The sequence below is a fragment of the Mesoplodon mirus genome, assembly GCF_964341445.2.
Source record: "Mesoplodon mirus genome assembly, chromosome: 14".
NCBI classification, from domain to species: domain Eukaryota; kingdom Metazoa; phylum Chordata; class Mammalia; order Artiodactyla; family Ziphiidae; genus Mesoplodon; species Mesoplodon mirus.
In genome coordinates this window covers 86,708,417-86,730,016 of record NC_138990.1, presented here as the reverse complement: position 1 = coordinate 86,730,016, position 21,600 = coordinate 86,708,417, and the positions used below count along the sequence as shown (strand labels likewise).

Here is a 21,600-nt window from a genome sequence, read left to right as displayed (position 1 = left end):
TTATTTGGGGAGGGGTGCATAAGGCCTCATCAGCCTGTCATGGGGGTTCCTGACACAGAGGAAGGCTTAAGGCTCCCACTGATCTGGTGCTCCAAGCCCTTGTGTGGTGGGCCCTTTACGTTTCAGGGACCTCCAATCATATTCAGGTAACTGTGTGTGCACATGTGTGTGTGTGTGTGTGTGTGTGTGTGTGTGTAGGGGCTTTCGCCTGCTTTCAGCAGAGTCTTTGCTGGTCTTGGAGACCTGAGCTTACAGTAGGTGCCCCAGGCCTGGGCCCTGAGATCCCACAAAGCCCAGCCTGGCTCTTAAGGAGCCTACACCTTATTTGGAGAAAGAGCACAACAGTGAAAATTTTTTTAAAAACTAAAAAGAAATACACAACACTGACACTGAAAGAAACACAAGGCTGACCACCATTAGTCATCAAAAGAGAAGGAGAGGGCTTCTCTGGTGGCACAGTGGTTGCGAGTCCGCCTGCCGATGCAGGGGACACGGGTTCGTGCCCCGGTCCGGGAAGATCCCACATGCCGCGGAGCGCCTGGGCCTGTGAGCCATGGCCGCTGAGCCTGCGCATCTGGAGCCTGTGTTCCGCAACGGGAGAGGCCACAACGGTGAGAGGCCCGCGTACCGCAAAAAAAAAAGAGAAGGAGAAGAAAGTGCTTGAACCATGACACTGAGTTCCCCATCTCATGCCAGAAGACAAAGCTGGGGCAGGCCCAGGAGGGGCATGAGGTCCCATTACCTCCCTGGTACCAAGCCTCAGCCTGAAGAGCCAGGCATGAGACCCAAGCTCATGGTCCCAACCCTGTTCTTCATCTCCAGGGCTCAGCTTCCCCATCTGTAAAATGGGGGCACCAGTACCTACCTTCCTACAGCCTTGAGCTGAGGATCAAATGAGACCACAGACCAGTTCCATTCATAGGAAAGTGCTTTGAAGCACCTGAAAAGCCCCTGTGAGTAGGTGGGAAATCATTATTGAGCAGCCCCACCTCCTTGTGGGCCCAGAGGCTAATGAACTCCCAGGACCAACCACCCGGCTGATCCTCAGCCGACCCAGATAATTGCTATAGCAACTCCACACTTTTAATGAACTCTCAGCTATTTCTGGTGTGGGCCATTAATGGAATAACTCTTTAGATCTGACTTTGTTAAGGGGCCTAATTGAGTGAACACAGCTGCCGATCTTGCGTTCCTAGCCATCCTGAGCTGGAGGGTCAGATGCAGCCTGAGGAGGGGGCAGCTCTCAGCTGCACTGGACTGGATTTTGGTCTCAGCTGAGATGTAATCTGTCCTTGAACCAAATTCAGATAAGGACTCCACCAGGGTCCCATTCCAGCCTTGCTTGGCCAGCCGTCTTGCTGTGTGACCTTGAAAGTGGTCCTAACCTCTCTGGGGGCTCTCTCAGGAGGAGGGCCCCTGCTTTCAGGTTTGACCTTTCTGCCCCCCAACCTGAGACTTTCTGACCTGTCCCTCTTTGGGCTCCAGCCGATTCCTCTCCTGCTTTCTTGTCAGGGAGGAGCTGCAGCCCCTTACACTGGTCCAGCCATTATGGAGGGTCTTGCAATCCTGCATATCCCTAGCCAGTTGCTCAGGGTATACACGGTGTGGTTTGCAGCCCTGATAGTCCTTACTCGCCAGAATCCTGAGAGCAGTAGGCCCTTTCTGGCTGCTTCCTCAGGCCCACTGCCCAAGTCCTGGCTGTGTGCCTGCCTGCCTTCCACCCACTGCCCTGTCTCTCCTCCCCCACATGTGGGCTTCCATCTCTCGCCCCCAGTGTCCATCCCAGGCCCACCTGCAAATGGGCACTTGCCGACCCCCTGGGTGGACACAGACACAGTGGTGTACAGGGGGAACAGGAATGCACCTCACCCCCCAGGGGCTTAAAAGCTCCCTGGTCCTCTCAGGCCACTGACTAGTCCCTGCATTTGGCCTCTCTGCACCTTATCCCCCAGGGCCTCCAGCCGGACAGAGCATCTGTCGGCCCAACCGCACACTGGCAGGGCCTAGGTCCCTCCAGGTGTCCACCTCTGCTTCCCATGGCAGACGAGACCAGACTGCGCAAGGCCGCCATTAAGGCCACTGAGAAGCCTGCTCAGGACTTGTCTTACCTTGTAGAGGGTCCTTTGGCCTTCTGGCCCCCTGGCCTGATGGAGAGACAGGACTCAGGGAGCCCTGAGTACACACGGGGAGCAGGTTGATGCAAGTGGAAGTGATCAGATGAAGCCCTGGTAGTTGGGGGTGGGGGCGGGGGGTGTGTGGAGCAGAAGGGGGTCCAGTTCAGGGGAGAGCAGGTCCTGGAGGGGCCCGTGTGCCCTGTGCTCAGCGGCCACACCCCTCCGCCCTCTCCCCTGGGCGGGCTGGCGCTCAGGAGCTGGGAAACAAGGAGGCTCCTGGGGTCAGCTACTTCTTCCCGCTGCTCTGTCCTGTCCTGCTCCAGCTTGAAGTCCGGGAGGTGCCCCACTGCTGCCCAAGAGAGAGGCTCGAGACTTCCGGGCACAGGATACCTGATTTCTGCACCTGATTCGGCCACTCCGACCGCTCTCTGGCCTCAGACCAGACCCTGTTGCAGCCCTTTCCAACGGGGGCCTCCATGACAGTGGCTGCGGGTCTCCCGCGGGTTTGCAGAGCCCGGTGCATCAGCGGCCCACGGCTCTCCACGTCTCCCCCCGGCAGGCCTCTCTTCCCCCTCAGTTCTCCTCATTCTCTCTCTGGGAGGACCCTCTAGCAGAGTGAGCCATCCCCGTTTTACAGAAGAATAGACAAATTCAGGCTTGCTGAAAGTTATCCTTAGCTGGCCAAAGCCCAGGCCTCCCAGGCTCAGGCCAGGGCTGCTTCAAGTTCACCTGGATACCTCCTTCAGCCCTGCAGGGAGAAACTAGCTGAGGGGTGTGGTCCAGGGGCCGCTGGGGCTTCTCAGCACCCACCAAGAGCACTCCACCAGTCGGCCCCTGGCTTTTCAGCTGGGGTTGTGTGCACGTGTATACGACTGATGTGTGTGCATGCGTGTGTGCTGAGTACCTGGGAAGCCCCGAGGATGCTCACTGCAGCCAATTCTCTCCCTCAAGGTGGTTTCGGAGCCTTGCTGTGCCCTGGTCTAGGACAGCAATCATGTGGGAAATCTCAGTTTCTATTTATACATGGAGATGTTAGGAAAGACGTTGAGCCCAGGAGCATGTGTGCTGGCATTGGAATTGATTGGGGACTGGTAATTAATCTGTTTAGACCTTAATTAATTCTTCAGTTCTTTCTTATTTGTGGACTGTCACGCTTAATTGTGTTCAGGAGTTCGAGCTCGGGGCAGGCCCTCCATTAATTGATGTGTGGTTGCTGCGAGGTGGAAGTTAATGGTTTGGGGAGCTGGGCAAACAGTGTAATTAAAGGTCAATCGAGGAGGCATTGGAAAAATACCCCTGCCCCCAGGTCCAGCCACCAGTCTCCATGAGCGGAGTCCAGTCCAGGGGAGGCAAGCTCCACAAACAGCCTTCCTGTGAGGCCTCGAGGTGGGAGCTGGAGGAGTGGCAGGCAGGTCCCAGGTGCCATGATGGGGCACCAGGGAGAGGCACAGACTTATCTTGTGAGGCATGGGCAGGGCGGGGACTATGAGCTGGAGCTGAGGGCGCGGCTGGGTACCCAGGCTCTGTGTCTGTGCATGTGGCGGTGAGGGCCGGACAGGAAGCTCTGGATGTTGCCCCCAGGCTGCCTGGCTGGATCCATGTGGAGCAGGGGACAAGCCACGTGTGTGCTAATAAAGAACCCCATCTGGGCCTGAGCTCCCGGCAGGGGAGGCCTGTGCTTCAGCACCGCTGGCCAACTCCTTGCACAGGGAATAACCTTCCTGCATGGACCGGAAATGGCAGCCTCATCATCCCTTTGTGGGAAGTGACTTCATCCTGCGTTGTTGGCAGCAGTCCCTTACATTAAATGTCACAGCTCACTTCATCGCCATGAAGGAGTCTCTGTGTCCAGAAGTGAGCCTGCTCCTCGGGGCGTCTGGGCAGTCTTTGGGAGAGGTCTCCTGCTCGTTCACACCAGCGTGCCCCACCTCTGCCCCCATCTCCAAGCTTCCCTTCACGTCCAGACCGTGGGTCTTCCTGGCATTGATTCCCCCTTCACTTTACCACTCTTCCCCTGGTGCTCAATCCACCCTGCTTTCTTCACCTGGGAGGTGGCCCCGGCAGTGTGCCTCAGCCTCAAGGGTCAGTCCCCAGGCCTCACCTCTTCCACCTTTCATCCCTGTGGTTGGAAGACAGCAGAGTGCACCTGTGTCCACTGTGTCCTGGGCCTCGTGATTTATGCTCCTTCTGTCTAGGTCAGTGGTACTTAATGTGGCGTCCACAGCGCTTGAGGGCCATCCTGGAGGCCCTCAAGCCGCTTCCTCGACCTGGCCCTGCTCTTGCTCATACCCCGTCACACTATGGTCAACGTTGTGACCTCCCTCCTGCCCTCTCGCTGGACCCCAGGCCTTTGCACAAGGCCCTGCTTGACTGGAGTGCCCACTCTTCCCCACTACCTCAGTTCCACACTCTGCCTTCTCTTGGCAGCCCGGCCTTTGTTTCTCACTTCAGACATCACCTCCTCCAGGAAGCCCTCCCTGGTAGCCCCAGTCAGGATTAGACCACAGCACCCTGTGTGCCTATGTCTATCCTGGAACTACCCATTTTGTCTCCAAGTCTCCCTCCCTCATCAGATTCTGAACTCCCCAAGACAGGGACTAGGCCTCATTCATCACCAACCCCCAACCCCCTCTGTGCTTGCCACCCAATGTTCAGTGTGGGTTTGTTCAGTGAACAAATGAATGCTTTAGTAGAAATGGTTTGAAATTGGGCACCCAGTAGTAAAACGCTACCCTGATGACATTGGTGGCCACATTCTGTGACTGCTTGGACATTTATTCTGGTATTTTTTTAAATTGTTCTTTGAATGTTCTGTTTTCTTATACAAGTTTTCACTATCACTGTCATTCACTCAGTCAGCAGGCCTAGGGTGGATGACCAGGTCATCGTGGGCACATTCTTCAGCCTTTCTGGGTTGGATCTGGAAGGGTAGGCTGGACTGGGTGCCAGAATCAGGAGCAGACCGAGAACTGGCCTGGGGCCCCAGTGTGTGTTAGGCTCCAAGTGGACAGGGCCAGTGGGACCAAGTCAACCAGAGGGAAGTCTCCAGGGGTGTGTCCTAGGGCTCTGCCTTCAGTCTCGTCCCCTTCAGTTATTTTATAACTGCCTTGGTCAGAGGAGGCCTTACGGGTCAGACTCAAGGAACAGGGGTAGCAACCTGTCAGTGATTATGAATTCACAGGCAAGAATACCAGGATCCAAAAAGATCTCACAAGGTTGGATGTAAGGCTTGCTGTTCAAAAATGCGGCTGCAAAAGTGTAGAGGTGCTGAGACCTGATTTGACCAGATCGTTACTTAGGGTAACGATCCGGAGATTGTGTGGGCTGTATGCTTGGAATAGGTCTGCCGCGTGGTGTGTGGCTCTGAGGCTCCCTCTGACCTCAGCTGCATTATTAGAGATAGAGTGGCCAAAACAAAGGAGTCTGTTTAGTTCTGGATCCCACACATCCAGACTAGCACTGATAAGTGGAGCCAAACAAGAGTAGCAGGATCTTCTGAAAAACTGACCGTCTGTTAATGGAATGAGCTGCCTGACCCCTGGGTTAGGGAAGTGTCTGAGTAGTAGCCTGGTCCAAAAATCTGAGAGGGGCACTTATGTGTGAGTAACTCTCCTGTTCTGGGCAGCTTGCCCAGGACCTGGCATACACATAGTAGGTGCTCAGAGGATGCTTACTGAATGAATGGCCTTCCAATTCAGATACCTTATAATTCCTGAAATACAGAAGGCAGAGAAGTCCAGAGTCAGAGGAGGTGGAGAAGCACGAGGCAGGGGAGGAGGGGTTATAAATGTGGAAGGAGCAGGCCTGGTTGGGGTGGGCCAGGCCTGCTGGGGAAGGGGGAGGGGAAAGGGCATGTTGGGGCCTTGAATACTAGCTGAAAGTTCGAGCTTTAGCTTATGATTAATGGAGGACCATTGAGGAATCTCCAGCTAGGGAGTAGCTGTGATAAAAGGGTGCTTTTCAGAAGATGAATATGTTAGCAGGAATCTTTTATTCGGAGATCTCTAACATCAGAGTCAGTCTATACCTCAATCTACAGGCTGATTTTTCAATCCAGAAATTCCCAGTCCTGAGTTTGTGACACTTCAGTATAGGTTGTGAAACTCCCCCCAAATTCTCAAGCTATTTAAAAGAAAATCTGTGCCATATAGCACTGCCTCTCAGGCAGAATGGTGGGGAATATCATGAGATCAAGGAAATATTAAGGTATACATCCCCATCTGATAACCATCACTTCCCTAAAGACAGAGGGGCTATATAGTCTGGTGCGATTCGAGTGTGTGTGTGTGTGTGTGTGTGTGTGTAAGGTGATGATGTACATACATGTCTGCTTGTAAATACATAGACTGTGTCTGGCAGGGACATGAGAATCTGGCTAGAGTTGTTGCCTCAGGGGAGGGGAGTGAAACTAAATTGGAAGGAGACTTTTTTTTTAAATAAATTTATTTATTTTATTTATTTATTTTTGGCTGCATTGGGTCTTTGTTGCTGCACGCGGGCTTTCTCTAGTTGCAGTAAGCGTGGCTACTCTTCGTTGCGGTGCGTGGACTTCTCATTGCTGTGGCTTCTCTTGTTGCAAAGCACAGGCTCTAGGCGCGCGGGCTTCAGTAGTTGTGGCTCGCGGGCTCTAGAGCGCAGGCTCAGTAGTTGTGGTGAATGGGCTTAGTTGCTCTGCGGCATGTGGGATCTTCCCAGACCAGGGTTCGAACCCATGTCGCCTGCATTGGCAGGCGGATTCTTAACCCCTGCGCCACCAGGGAAGCCCAATCCTAACCTTACTTATTATTATTTACCCTTTTATGTGATTTGGATTGTTTACTGTTGTACTTGTTACCTACAAAATAAAAGAGAGGGAGGAAGTGGAGTCTGGAGAACTTTGTTCAATGTCAACCTGGAGGCAAGGTGGGAGCTCAAGTCTCCTGGGGTCCACTAGAGTGTTTTTGTTTTTGTTTTAATAAAAATAATTCTATTTTTTTCTGATAATACATGATTGTGATATAAGTTAAACAATCACCCTCCTCTCCCCACAAATTAGTTTGGTATATATCCCTCCAAATTCAAATAAACATGTAAATGTGTAGAAATCTCTGCCTAGTTATTGTATCTATCTATAATATAAATATATATCTAATACAAATGAGATCATACTGTGTATACTGTTTGTAAATCACTTTTTAACCTCACAGTAAATTTTGGATGCCTTTCCATGACAGTCATAAAATCCCAACTTATCCTTTTAACAACCACGATAACTCATTCTGTGGCTGTTTTTTAAAGATTATGAAATATTATTTCAAACACATGGACTATTATAGAAAATAGAGAATAAACTATTAGATGTACCCAAAGCCTTCTGTGCCCTCTGCCTTTTGATTCTGGTTTCCTCCTTCTCTCTTGAGGAAGGCTGTCGACTTGCATCCTCCCCATTTGTGTTTTTATATTGTATATTATGTGTATATACCATAAACCAGAAATTGTATTGTTTGTGTGTTAAGTTTACATTAACTGTGTTATGTTGTACATATCCTTTTAAAGCTTGCTCTTCATTGTAGTTTTGAGATTTATCTGTGTTAATACATATGCATTCATCTCAGCTGCTGTAGGCTGCGTGAGTCTTCCACAGACTAACTGGGGACATCTAGGTTGTTTCCAGTTTCTCGCTATTATACATAGTACTGCACCAGACAGCCTTATACTCATGCCCATGTGCACATGAGTAGGAGCTTCTCCAGGCCAGAGGTTTTCAAACAACCACCTGGGGAGCTTTAAAAAGAAATGCAGACATCTGGGTCCTACCTCAGATTTTGTTCCAGTTGTGCATCCAGTGTTGAGAATCAACAGTCTAGGGTCTGTACCTAGAAGTGGAATGACCATGTCAGAGGCAATGCCCATCTCTACCTTTACCAAATGAGCATACTGGCTTTCACTCTGCCTGCAAGGTTTGCATTTTTGTTTCCCTGCATCCTCTTCAACATTTGGTATTATCAATCTTTAAAAAATTTTTGTCCATCTGAAATGGTTCTTTTCTCATTTTAATTGGCATTTTCCAATTCCCAGTATGGTTGAGAATCTTTTCTTAACTTTATTGGGCATTTGGGCTTCCAAATAGAAGAGAGAGAGAGAGAGTAGATTCCTTTTCATACCATCCACAAAAACAAATTCCAGATAGATTGAAGACCTAAATGTGTAAAGTAAAATGTTAAAGCTTCTAGAAGGAAATATAGATGAACATTGGAGTAGAAACATAGAGTTTCTTTCTTTCTTTCTTCCTTTCTTTCTTTCTTTCTTTCTTTCTTTCTTTCTTTCTTTCTTTCTTTCTTTCTTTCTTTCTTTCTTTCTTTCTTTCTTTTGGCTGTGCCGGGTCTTAACTGTGTCATGCAGAATCTTCATTGCGGCAGGCAGGATCTTTAGTTGTGGCATGTGGACTTCTTAGTGCGGCATGTGGACTCTTACTTGTGGCATGCATTCAGGATCTAGTTACCCAACCAGGGATTGAATCCGGGCCTCCTGCATTGGGAGCACAGAGTCTTACCCACTGGACCACCAGGGAAGTCCTAGGATAGATGACAAAAAAAGTATATACCAGAGAGGAAAGGATTGCTTATTTGATAATATATGTATATTAAACTGTACGACAGAAGACACCACCAACAGTGAGAAAACAAGCTACACACTATTTGTAAACCATTAAACCAATAAGAATTAGTCTCCAAAACATATAAAGAACTCCTGCAGGTTGATTTTTTTTCTTAGATTCAAATATCAGTCTTTGACTATTAATAAGTTCATGTTCATTGATTTTTAGAATATTTTAAAATATTTCTTTTATGAATTTTTACTTGAATATTTTTTGGTGATTTTGATCACTGTATCTTTTTCTTTAATTTTTGTTTTATATTGGAATATAGTTGATTGACAATGTTGTGTTAGTTTCAGGTGTACAGCATAGTGATTCAGTTATACATATACATGTATCTATTCTTTTTCAAGTTCTTTTCCCATTTAGGTTATTACAGAATATTGAACAGCGTTCCCTGTGTTATACAGTAGGTGCTTGTTGGTTATCTATTTTATTTTTTATTTTATTTTATTTTTTAACATCTTTATTGGAGTATAATTGCTTTACAATAGTGTTGGTTATCTATTTTAAATATAGCAGTGTATACATGTCAACTCCAAACTCCCAATCTATCCCTTCCCCCATCCTTCCCCCCCGGTAACCATAAGTTCATTCTCTAAGTCTGTTGATCACTATATCTTTTTCTTAATAATTGTTAAAACTCTTTATGCATTTTATGATTGTTTTTGGCTGAAAGTAACAGAAACCCTCAACTCAAACTGGCTTTAAATAATAAAGCCTCTCTTATTACTTTACAGAGGTCAAGCCTCCAGTGAGGCATCCAGGGCCATTCCTTCCATCTCTATGCTCTGCCAGGGGCTTCATCTTCAGGCTTGCTCCCTTCATGGTTGTAAGATGGCAGCCTCAATTCCAAACATCAGATCAAAACCCACCACTGCCCAGAGGAGAGGAGGCTCTGCCTGCCACCTCTGCTTAAGTGGGAGGAGACTTTTCCCAGAAGTCCTGCAGACATCCCTCACTGGCTAGGATCAGTCATGTGTCCCTTCCTAAATCAATCACTGGTAAGGGAGGGGTTATTATAATTAGTTTAGACTAATCTTTTGGGGGTAGAATAGCTATTGGGAGTCAGTCACCATGACCCTCCATAGATTAATATTGGTAGCCCTTTGTCATATATAATAAATATATTTTTAAAGCTTCCTATTTCTTATAATATTGTTCATAAATAGGTATCAAATGCCATGTTTCTCAATTCTAAGATGCCTCAGTTATGAGGCATTAACGTAATAACCTTTCAGAAGAGGAGAGATTATATTTCATATTCATTTGAAGGAATAAACAAGTGTTCACTACATATTCACTCCAAGTCACTTTTTTCAATACCACAGATTCTGAATCTCAGGCTTTTTCACATTTTACAATTCTCTTTTGGGCATTGATTGTTAAACACAGCATCATGGCCATCACAGCTTTTCACAATCTCTGCCTGTAATCTTGACCCTTTTAACCCCTTTTAAATTGACAGTATAATTTCAAAACATATGAAAGATTATTGGGATTATTTTCATTTCCTACTTCGTTATACTTGTGGTTTCATTTTATTCTTTACTTGAAGGAAAAAAATATTCTTGAAGTTAATCAGCTTCTTCAGGAAGTTTCTGAAACAGATGCCTAAGTGTAGGACCCATGAATAGGTCACACCAACCCCTGGCTTTAAAATTTTTAAGATCTACTTCAAGAAGATTGGCATTTTCTTTTCAACTTTTAGACAAGTAAATCATGGTTACATTCTCATTGTAAAAATGCAAGCAGTATAGAAAAATTTAGGGTAAAAAAGTGGAAGTTCTTCAATAACCCCTAATTCCCAAATTTGGTTCTCTTCCGCAAGAGGATTACTCAGTGAGGTGTGACCCTTCTAGAACGTTACCCAAGGATTTATGCACACCCGTGTGTGTACCGGTTGTGGGGTTTTACGTTCAGTAAATCATCCTGTACATACTCAATAGCTTTGTTCACATAAGTTTGTTTTGGCGATCTTCCCACGTGAGTTCCCTAATGGTGGACATTTAGGTTGTTTCTAATTATTTGCTGTTACAAACAGTGCTATAATTAACATCCTTGTAAATGTCTCTTTGTGCATATGGGCAAGCATTTCTTTAGGGTAGCTATCTATGGTTTGGCAATTTCTGCTGCCTTTAATTGCATTGCCTGGTATCTGGCAGACGATCTTCTGCATGTACAATAACTTTTCGTGTACATGCTCCATTATAGCGTAAGTTTTAAAAAGATGTTTTAGGCAACAATTAGGAATCTAAGTTTAAGTTCAAATTCTGTGTGGATTGCTGTGGGCAGCTGAGGTGACAGTTGCATGAACAGATACCTCTACACGTGGCTAAGTTCACCCATGCACAGACAGTTGTGATGAAGAGCAGGTAAGATCCCCTTGCAACATGCATTGTAAGGCACATGGTGATTTTTATAATGTTAAAATATGCGTAAATGCAGATGAGTTATGGTATTTGGTTTTCCCAGATGAATAGCCCGTTGCTCCACCCCGTATTTAAATGGCCCTTTCCCTGCAAGTCGATACAACTTCATTAACACAAATTCATTTCCCCTGCAGCTGGGGGTGTTTCAGGACTATTAACTCCATTGATCTATGCCTCTGTTCCGGTGCTAGTTCAAGGGGTAAGCTCCCCTGTAGTCATATTTTTGAGAACTTACTTGCACACTTGTCTTTCTATCTATTGCTCTTTCTCCCCCCCCCCCACACTGTACTTTTCACACAGGCACTTCATTAGCTCTTCACAGTCTGCATGATTTTGCATCATGATGTGTCTGATGTGAGAACATCTGCAGCAGGCAAGAGCATATTTTCCTCAGGCCTTGACACTGAGCTTGCCGTCAGCATGAAGCAATCTCTGTCTCTCTCTCTTTCTCTCCCTCTCTCCCTCTCTCTCTCTCTCATCCACTGACATCTCCTAGCATCACTGCTCCAAAATCAGTTATGCTTGAGTCTTGAATGGTGTCAATCTGAGTTGAAAATGTGCCAGTTTTCTTAACATTATCACTAACAGACTGCTTAATTAACCTGCTGATACTGCCAATAATGGATCTTGCTGGTGTGCTAGAAAGGAGACCCATAGCCCATGTTTGGTCTCTCTCTCTCTCTTTTCATTTACTTAGTCTCTCAGTGTCTATGTCTCTGGAGTTGGACTGTCCAGGAGTGAGATGAGAAGGACCTGGGAGGGTTTGAAAAGAATACAGCGGAACTGAAAGTTCTGGAAGAGATCATGGAAATGAAATCACTAAAACAGGCTGGCATTCTCCTTGCTCAATGGCAGGGATGGCTAGCAACCGATGCATACAGCAAGTGCTTAATAAATGAACACCCACTGTACACGGTCAACAGAAGAGATTACAGGGCATGTGCTGTCTGTGTAAGCAGTAAGAACTGTGGGTGTTCCAAGGGAGGAGCCTGGGGTTGCCATCTTCTGAGGTGGCTTTCAGCGTTTTCTCTTTCTTTCCAGCCAGGCAGCTCAGATGAGAGGGGGACATTGTCATCCCCAAAGGGGTCCAGGAGGGGAGGGAGGCTGGGTTTTCACTTACTTTCATGCTTTGTCTTTCATCTCAAGTGGTTTTGTGTTTGAACCAAAGGGCTGCTCTGTCCTTCTTGAGGCCACATCACACATTCGGAAATTTCAGAGAGCAGGCGAGATGCCACCATGAGCCTGGGGCAGCTCCATCACCTCGAAAACCATGCTGTCTCCTGTCTTTGTCTCCATCACGTGCACACACACACACGGTCAGGCTAGATATGTCTCAGCCGCCCCTGGCTTCCCTCTACCTGGAGATCCTGTAAGCTCAGACAGCACCCAGCGCTCCCGTGGAGACACTAAATGCAGCCCTTCCTTTTACACTTGGGAAGCTGGGCGGGGGGTGGGGTTTGCATAGTCTGCTGCTGGCTCCTGGCTTTAAGCAGTTGCTCCTCCCCTGGACCACATTCCTGTGGCCTTGCCTTTCCTGGAATGGTGGTGGTGGTGGTGGAAAGGATTCTCAGAGGGCAGAGATTGATGCCTTTCAGGGCAGAAAACCCCAATATTCTCTCCAAAGACAGACTAATATTGGGTCTCCTGGGTACTGAGGGCCTGGCCGTCCCAGGGGTGCGATGGGTGTAGTACATTCCTGCCATCACTAGAGGGCGAGCCACTAACACACAGGCCAGGTGCCCCTTCCCAAGGCCACTCTGGGGGCCCTGGGGCTATCAGGAGCTCACCTCTGAGGGCGCGGAGGGGAGATGCAGAGTCAGGACTGGAACCCAAGCCCATCTGGCCTGAAACCCAGGCTCCCATTCTCTCTTCCTTTACCTCAGATTCACCTTCCTAACTCTGTCAGTCTGGACGTGTATAAGACAAGGGTTTTTCAACGTCAGCTCTATTGACACGTTGGGCTGGAAAATTCTTTGTTCTGAGGGCTGTCCTGTGCATTGTAGGATGTTTAGTCGTCTTTGGTCTCTAGAGATCACGCTAGATGCCAGTAGCAGCCCCCCACCCCCAGGTTGTGATCATCAAAAACGCCTCCAAATATTGCCAAATGTCTCATAAAGATGGCCCCGGTTGAGAGCCCCTGTGTAAGACAGGAGAGCATGCCTGCTGTGGAGACAGGAGGAACTGATGCCGAAAAGGTCTGCGCATGGTTCCCACTGCTCCTGTGTGTCGTGTGGAAACACGAGAGCTACTCAGAGACGGCATATGTGCTGTAAATACATTTTGAAACTGTATTTGGTCTCCTGCTTTTCTTCTCCAAAGACTGCAGAGTATCTCAGTCTTCCTCTCTGTTTATTCCACCTCCCCACTTGACTGAAACAGGAGACTGAGGCTCAGAGACCCCCAGGGCCTCAAGCCACCCCTCACCTGCAGAATCCTGTCCCCCAGCTGCAAGCGCCCTGGACCACTCTGCTCCCCAGTGTTGGCTTGGGTACCAGGAGCATCTGTGGTCCTCCTCCACCTGCCCACTAGGCCCTGCCGCCCTCCAGCTCCCCAAACCCTGGTGTCCCGCCCCCCCAGTGGAGGGAGTGGGGAAGCAGCAGGTGTTGATGCTAATCAGCGTTCACAGCCCAGAACTGCAGTCGCTCCCAGGCTCACACACTCCCCAAAATTAAACACTCATTATACAAAATTAATTGACATTAATTAGCAAAAATTAAAACTTTAAACACAGCAAGGCGCTTTTGGGGGAGGAGTGGAGCAGGCGGGCTCCAAATTTGTCACCCCCCCGACTCCCCACCCTCCCACCACCCCCAAGTCCCCCCACTTCCATCCTGGAACAGGGCCGGAGGAGTTCAGGCGAGGTCAGCACCCACACCCAGCCCTGAGCCCAGGGCCAGCCACGTGGATCCCAGGGGGGAGGAGCTGAAAGAGGCTCCCTGTGCCAGTCACCAGCTGATGGGTGGCCACCCAAACTCTGACACACAGTGCTGAACTAAGGAGCCAGGAGCCCTCCCCTCAGCCCAGGTCCCCATGATCTCAGCTGACATGGGAAGGCATGGCCAAAGGAGGAAACCCAAGCACGTGAAGCAAGAACGTAGAAGGTATGCCTTTAGCCGTGCCTGACCTCCACCCCACCCCGCCCCAAACCCTTCCATCTCCTGGGTACCCGAAGGATGAGGCACTGTAGCCTTTCAGCTCTGTCCCGCTCTGTTGTGTGACCTCAGATAAGTCACTCCCCATCTCTGAGCCTCAATTTTCCATCCATATGATGAGGGGGTGGTGCCGGGTTAGCACTGAGGTTCCTGCCTGCTCTGGCACCTGTTGTCGGGGAAGCAAATCTCTGGGAACTTGATTCATTCTGAGGAGCGAGGGGCTAAATGTGGGGGGCTGGCATTCAAGAGGATGCCCGGAAAGGCAGCCCAAGGGACTGAGGTGCTGATGGTGGAGCATCAGGCACCAGTGTGGGCAATGCGTCTTCAAGCCCGAGAGCCCTCCCAGATGGGCATCCACTTCGCCTGCCCGTGGGGCCTGCGCCTGAGGACAGGAAAGCAGCGTCCTTGATAACTGGCCGCCCTCTAAGCCCTGAATAGTTTCCCTTTCCTTCCTAACACTGGTTATTCTCCACCTTTGCTCTCCAGGTTCCCAAGGGCCCCCAAATCCTTCACCAGGCTGATAGGCAGCAGAGCCACACCTTCGCCCACTGTTTGAGCAGACGTGGCATTTATTCAGAACCTTTGTTGTTTGGTGCGGGTGGAGCCCAGTGATCTCCTGCGCAGGGTAGAATGCCATCCGCCCCCCTCACGCCGGCTCCCTGCCCTCCTCTCTCTCCAGCCAGCGCCAACATCTGCAACGTGGTCCTGATGCGGTATGGGGAGCTGGAGGAGGGGATTGACGTCCTGGACGGTGATGGCAACCTCGTGGGCTCCTCCAAGATCGCAGCCAGACATGTGGGTCATCTGGGGGCTCGGGGGCTGGTAGGGAGGCTGTGGTCGGTTTTCCCTAGACACTTTCATTTCCCAGGGACTTGTGTCCTCAGCGCCCTTGCCTTGCCCTCTTGAGCTCTCCTCCTCACCCCACCCCCACCCCCCATCGGTTTGAGCCCCGGGCCTCAGGTCTGGCCCCAGCCACACCTGCCCACCAGATACCCTTGCTTCTCTCCAGCTGCCTCATCACTACTGGGAAACATCCCCATCTCTTGTCCCAGCCCCTCGGGATGTGCTTTCTCTGACCTCTTACTTGGTAAGGGCAGAGGAGACCCCCCCTCCGCCAGAGCTTTCTTTCCCTTCCCCAGGACCCAGGGCCTAGGGCCTTCATATCTTCCCAGGTGAGAAGAGGACTCATAGAAGCTGATGGTTTGTGGTTGTGTGCTGCTAATAGGCACTTCTGCAGGTGATCCGTCACTAGGGAGTGAGTGTGGTCGAGGCGGAGGGATGTTTTGTTACAGGAAGGCCCTCTTTCACTTCTGGTTTCACCAGCCTCACCCATCTAGCAATTGTAATTAAAAAAAAAAAAATGGGCCTCCCTGGTGGCGCAGTGGTTGAGAGTCCGCCTGCCGATGCAGGGGATACGGGTTCGTGCCCCGGTCTGGGAGGATCCCATATGCCGCGGAGCGGCTGGGCCCGTGAGCCATGGCCGCTGGGCCTGCGCGTCCGGAGCCTGTGCTCCGCAACGGGAGAGGCCACAACAGTGAGAGGCCCGCATACCGCAAAAAGAAAAAAAAAAAAAAATAATAATAATCCTGGGCTTCCCTGGTGGCGCAGTGGTTGAGAGTCCGCCTGCCAATGCAGGGGACACGGGTTCGTGCCCCGGTCCGGAAGGATCCCACATGCCACGGAGCGGCTGGGCCCGTGGGCCATGGCCGCTGAGCCTGCACGTCCGGAGCCTGTGCTCCGCAATGGGAGAGGCCACAGCAGTGAGAGGCCCGCGTACCGCAAAAAAAAAAAAAAAAAAAAATCCTGTCCACTTGTATATCCCCCTGTGCTTTCCAGCCTTCATCCTAATGGCAATTAGTGGCTTGTCCTGCTCTGGCCTCCAAGTGCTGGGTCCCCTCTGCTCCAGCTCTGTCCCTCCTCAGCTCCCACGTGGCCCCCCACCGCACCCTGTCACTGAGGCCTTCTCCATAAGCCTCTGATGTAGGAAGACCCTTCTCTTGTCCTGGTCCTTCCCCCCGCACTGACTGATCTCAGGGAAAGTAAGTGTCTGTCCAAGGCTTGTGAGGGGCAAGGGGCTAGTGGGTGCCAGTGCCAACACCGCATCCTCTGCTTCCTGCACAGGCTCTGGGCCCCCTGTCATCCCCACACCTGTTCAGAAGACTGGAGGGACCTCTCCCGGGCCTTCCTGAGGCTGGTCATGAAGAACCCAAGTTCCTGGGAGAAATGTTTAGCCCTGAGCCCATCATCAGAGGGGATTTGGCCTCAATTTCCTACATCACCCTAACCTCCTATCCAACTTTATCCTCTTCCCTACTTGCTGTGAGGGAGGCCAACTGTGATATCTCCTCCTTGTGGTCCAAACAGCAGGGAACCCCAAGCTCTTCTGCAGCCCTGGGCTTCCTTCTCCTGGCTCTATCAGCCCCTTGCCATTTGGGACTCCAGGGACCCGTGGGTTACAAGCATTCCTTGAGCCTTCTCTGAGGGCTGGGAGCCCGTGGGGTTAAAGGAACTCATCACAATGCCCATCAGGGTGCAGAACTGCCACTGAGCTGTGCCTTGACCAGCACCCCCCCCCCCCCCGCCGAGGGCAGACCCCATATGGGGACAGCAGACACTCAGCAGAAGCATTTCCCACTTACAAAGCTGACCTCTTGTCATTAAGAAAGACTCTCATCCAGAGCCAGGAAATGGCAAGATCCTCCAAATCTTTGCCTTTAAGGGAAAAGAAAGTAAATCCCAGAATCCCTCTTCTCCTTGGGCACCAGGAGCCTCAGCGGCTCAGCAGGCCACAGCTGTTTGTTCTGGCCCTTCCAGTGCCTGCTTTGTTTTTAGAGCATCTCAGGTCCTCCATATGTTTCCTCCCAGCCGCTGTACCCCGCCACCCGGTTCACCTCCCTGGGCGCAGGCCCCTTGCTGGGGCCGCTTCTGGGTTGCCTCCACTCCCCCACATGTGGCAGGTGATGGGGATCTGCGGTGGGAAGAGGGGGTGGCTTTTTCCTGTTGTTTGGAATATGGCTTCGTGAGCGATTCCATGAATTATTCCGTTCAGCCAGATGTGCTTAGCAGTGGTACATACACCTAGGGGCTCCGGGGCTGCCGCCCCGAGGCTGTCCCACCCCCGCCCCGCTCACCACAGCCTCTGCTTGCCCCTCAGGCCCTGCTGGAGACGGCGCTGACACGGGTAGTCCTCCCCATGCCCATCCTGGTGCTACCCCCGATCGTCATGTCCATGCTGGAGAAGTGAGTTGGGGCCCAGGACAGAGGCCATCGTGGTGGAGAGGGTGGGGGAAGGGGGACCTGCTGGCCCAGGGCAAGGGTCCTGGTTTGTTCAAACTCTCCCTGGCAGGGCTGCTGGCATCATCCTGTGAGAATTCATGGACTTTGGCTGCTCAGGACCCTGTGCTAAGTTCTAGGAGGGATGTCCTGATGGACAAGGCTGGCCCTGCCCTGGAGCTGGCGGTTCTAGGCTGTGTGTGTGTGTGTGTGTGTGTGTGTGTGTGTGTGTGTGCGCGCGCGCGCATGCGCTCTATTAGTGCACAGCACAGGACCAGTGGTGAAGAGAGAGTCTGAGGACTATGGTGGGAAGACTAGCCTTGGGCCCAGCGCATCCCTTTCCGGCATCTGCCGTGAGGCAAGTCACCACCTCACTGAGCCTCAGTTTCTTCATTTAGACAATAATTGTACTAACCTCCCTGCCGCCCTCAGAGGGATGTTCTGAGAACACTTTGTCCTGACCATAAAGAAATAAGGAGATACAATAATAAGAACAATGATGGAGGGATTCTATTAATTAAAGAGTGTGAAATTGAATCACAAAGACAGGAATGCTGCTGGAAGGAGAGGCTGAGGAGAGGAGGGAGGAAGCGGGCTGGTTTGGGCAGGCCCTGAGGGTTGGGGAAAGTCTAGGAGGACGGCAAGGGGCAGGGAAGGGTTCCAGGTGTGGGGAGCCAGATGAGCAAAGGCCTGGAGGTCTGGTGCAGGTAAAAGTGAAGAGGTGATCGCTTCCTCCTTCCTGGGGGCCCAGCCTGGGAGGGGCACCTCAAGGCAGTGGATGGGCTTGGGGGCACTCCCTCCGGGGCTCTGGATCAGGGGCTTCTCCCCAATTTGGGGACCTTCGTATTCCCACAAAGCAAATTACAATAACAGCTAACACTTAACAGCTAAGCACTGGCTGCATCCCAGTCCTCTCCCAGCCGGGTCCCCCCCAAATGCCATCTCCTCAACGAGGCCCCCCCTGACCACCCCATCGAGATTACAGCCACCAGGACTTCTTCCCCCGCTACACTGCCTTATTTTTACTCACAGCACTTATCAATAGCTGAGATTCTTTATCTAGTTATATGCTATCTGTCTGCTTCATTAGAATGTCATCTCCATGGAGGCAGGTCCGTTCCTTTCGTTTACTGCCCTGCACAGCATCTAGCATAGTTCCTAGCACATAGTGATGCTCAGTGTTTGTTGAATGAATGAATGATCTCATTTAACCTTCACAACAGTGCAAAGAGGTGAGCATGATGTCCCCATTTTACAGACAAGGAAAGGAAGGCAAAGAGAGGTTATATCATCTGCTTACAGTCACACACTAGGAAATGGCAGAGCCAGGCAGGGCCCAGGAATACGGCTGCAAAACTGGGCTCTTCCTACCACGCTGGCTGCCTCTTGGATTTTTGGATCACAGCACATAATCAGCCTGTCTTTGGAATCCACCCCGCATGGAGACAGGAGAGGGGCAGATTTGGGGTACTGGCCTCAGAAAGCCTGTGTTTTGATAAGGGCAGGACCCACACACAGGTCAGCTGCAGGTGGGACCCGGCAGTGAGGGAACAGGGTCAGGGTGACCTTGAGGGGAGGGCTGGTCCAGAGGAAAGGGGCTGAAGCTGGCACTGAGAGTAAGATAGGATTTTGGTGGAAGGGAGGGCTCTCTGGGCAAGGTGTGGGCCTGTTGCGTGGACCTTGAAGAGCCCAACCCAACAGAAGCAAAGCACGCTCTCTCATCGGGCCTGCTGATAAGGGGCCCTGTGTCCAGCTGAGGGGATGATCCCTTTGTCCCCTGGAAGAGTGGGGGAGGTGCATAGTGGGCGTGGGTACCTGAGCAAGGGATGGCGTGTTGAACGCTGAGACGTAAGAATATTAATCTCGGGGCTTCCCTGGTGGCGCAGTGGTTGAGAGTCCGCCTGCCAATGCAGGGGACACGGGTTCGTGCCCTGGTCCGGGAGGATCCCACATGTCGCGGAGCGGCTGGGCCCGTGAGCCATGGCCGCTGAGCCTGCACGTCCGGAGCCTGTGCTCCGCAATGGGAGAGGCCACAACAGTGAACGGTCCGCGTACAGCAAAAAAAAAAAAAAAAAAAAAAAAAAAAAAAAAAAAAAGAATATTAATCTCCTCTGGAAGTTGCAAAAATAAACAAATCATGGGAAGCGATTGCTTTGGTGCCCCTGGACCTCGTATATGCTGCTCTCTGGTGAACTGAGGCTGTCCCCAAATACCAGCGACTGCAAGTGCACACAAGGACACCACTGGGCAAATGAGGAAGGGAGGGCTTCTATCTTCAAGGCTACTGAATCTTGAAGCTGGAATTTGCTGGGGAAAAATGTGGTCTGTGATGCCTTCTGGGTGCCGTCTGAGCTGGGTTTGCAGAAAGTGGAGTGACGGTTAGTGTCCCATTGGTTGGGGGCTTAAACTTAGCTTTGGGAGGCTTGGGAGGTGGGGTGGGATTCTTCTAGTTCTGAATGTCCCAGCCTGGAATCAGCCTGGACTGCGGGTGCCCTGCATCTGGCTCAGCTCAGGGTCAAAGGAAGCCCCTCGGGTAGGTAGAAGAGGTTTAGCCATTGGTCTCCTGGAAGCCTTGTACTTAGTTGGTCCTTCCCTGAAGCTTGTGGGAGGGTCTCTGAGGAGGAGAAAGAGTCCAGCCTGGGTTCCCCCAGGAATATCAAGACGAACAAGACTCAGTTTGCACCCTCAAAGACATAATTAACCTCATATACATGGGGCGGGGTGGGGGGCACAGAGCTGCCAGACTGTGAGGTGGGGGGCAGGGCAGGTCCGGCACCAACTGAGACTCCTGGCAGGTGTCCTGGGGGGGCTGGTCAGTTTCCCACCTGGAGAATGATGGCACTGCCCCCCTCACCACCTTGTCCACTAGAGCCTGGCACTTTGCGCCATCCAGTGGGCCCCTGGCTCTTGGCTGGGGTCCCCCTGCCGAGCACCCCATGGCCTTTCCATGCAGGGTGCTAATGGCAGGGCCTCTGCTGAGGAGGCTGATGGGGGAGGCAGCCCTACCCTCGACCCTCGGGAGCCCCCAGTTGGGTGAGGGAGTCAGGACAGCCAGGGAAAAAAGACAAAAGAACACTTACAAAGCAGCCTGCTTGCAAATTAATGGAGCGCAAAAGTAAAACTGCTCCAAGTGCTGAGGGAATGCACGGCAATGGGGAGACAAGCTGTTGTGTGGCAGCGAGGCTGGCTTGGCCCCGGCCTCAGTTTCTCCTCTCTGGGAGGACCCTGGGTTTCCTGCTGGGATAGCAGAGGTGGGCGGCGTGTTCAGGTGCCCCTGTCTCTGAGATGAAAGGACAAGGGTCTCCCGTCAGAAGCTGAGAATCCTCCACTCTGCCGAGCAGGGCCTCTCTCTGAGGGGTGCACGCCCCACCCCTCACTCTCCACCGAACCTTCCCTCAGGCCCAGGGCTCCACTCCAGCTCCACTGTCCTGGGGAGGAAGCTGGTTTTGGACTCAGGGCCCAGAGAGCAGCCCCGTCCCCCAACTCGGAGGCAGCTGTGGGGGGTCTCTCCCCCAGCTCTGCATCCCCGGCCCTGGCCCGGGCCTGGACTTTTCTGCCCTCCCAGGCTGGGTCTCAGCTTGGTCAGGGTTCAGGCCACACCCTCCACGGTAGCTCCTGAGGCCGCTCCCCAGCCTCCCTCATTCCCGGGGATCCGGGTCTTTCCTCTCTCCCAGGCATTCGCACATCTCTCCATCTGCATATTTTAACTCCCCCAGCTGCCTTTCCAATTCCTCCCTGCCATTTCCCTCTCCTCCTCCCCTCCCCCTGTCCTGCTGTGTTCACTCTCCCGCCTGGGCTGGGACTTGAGAGGCTCCTGTTGGCTGCTGTCTGAACCTTCCTCCTTCCTGAGTGGGGAGCACAGGCCTGGGACTTTCTGGATCCCTTTCACAGTGGGGACTTCAGCCAGCCGCCCCGAGAGAGGAACCAAGGTCGCAGCCCCACATAGAAGGGGTCTGTCCAGCGTCCCCACCGAATGGGTCCATGTCCTGCCC

The 21,600-nt window shown here is 51.5% G+C and overlaps 1 protein-coding gene across 5 annotated transcripts in view; it reads left to right on the top strand.

The window, feature by feature from the left end:
* SFXN5 (sideroflexin 5) overlaps positions 1-21,600 on the top strand; it is a 120,731-nt gene that overhangs the window by 78,043 nt on the left and 21,088 nt on the right. For 3 of the 5 annotated variants that reach the window (XM_082641786.1, XM_082641787.1, XM_082641785.1), the window contains 2 exons: positions 15,015-15,130; positions 17,490-17,575. In XM_082641786.1, the coding sequence (XP_082497912.1) occupies positions 15,015-15,130; positions 17,490-17,575 (202 nt within the window). Of the gene's footprint in view, positions 1-15,014; positions 15,131-17,489; positions 17,576-17,681; positions 17,823-21,600 lie in introns of those variants that run through there. The other 2 variants (XM_082641788.1, XM_082641789.1) reach the window with 2 other exon arrangements.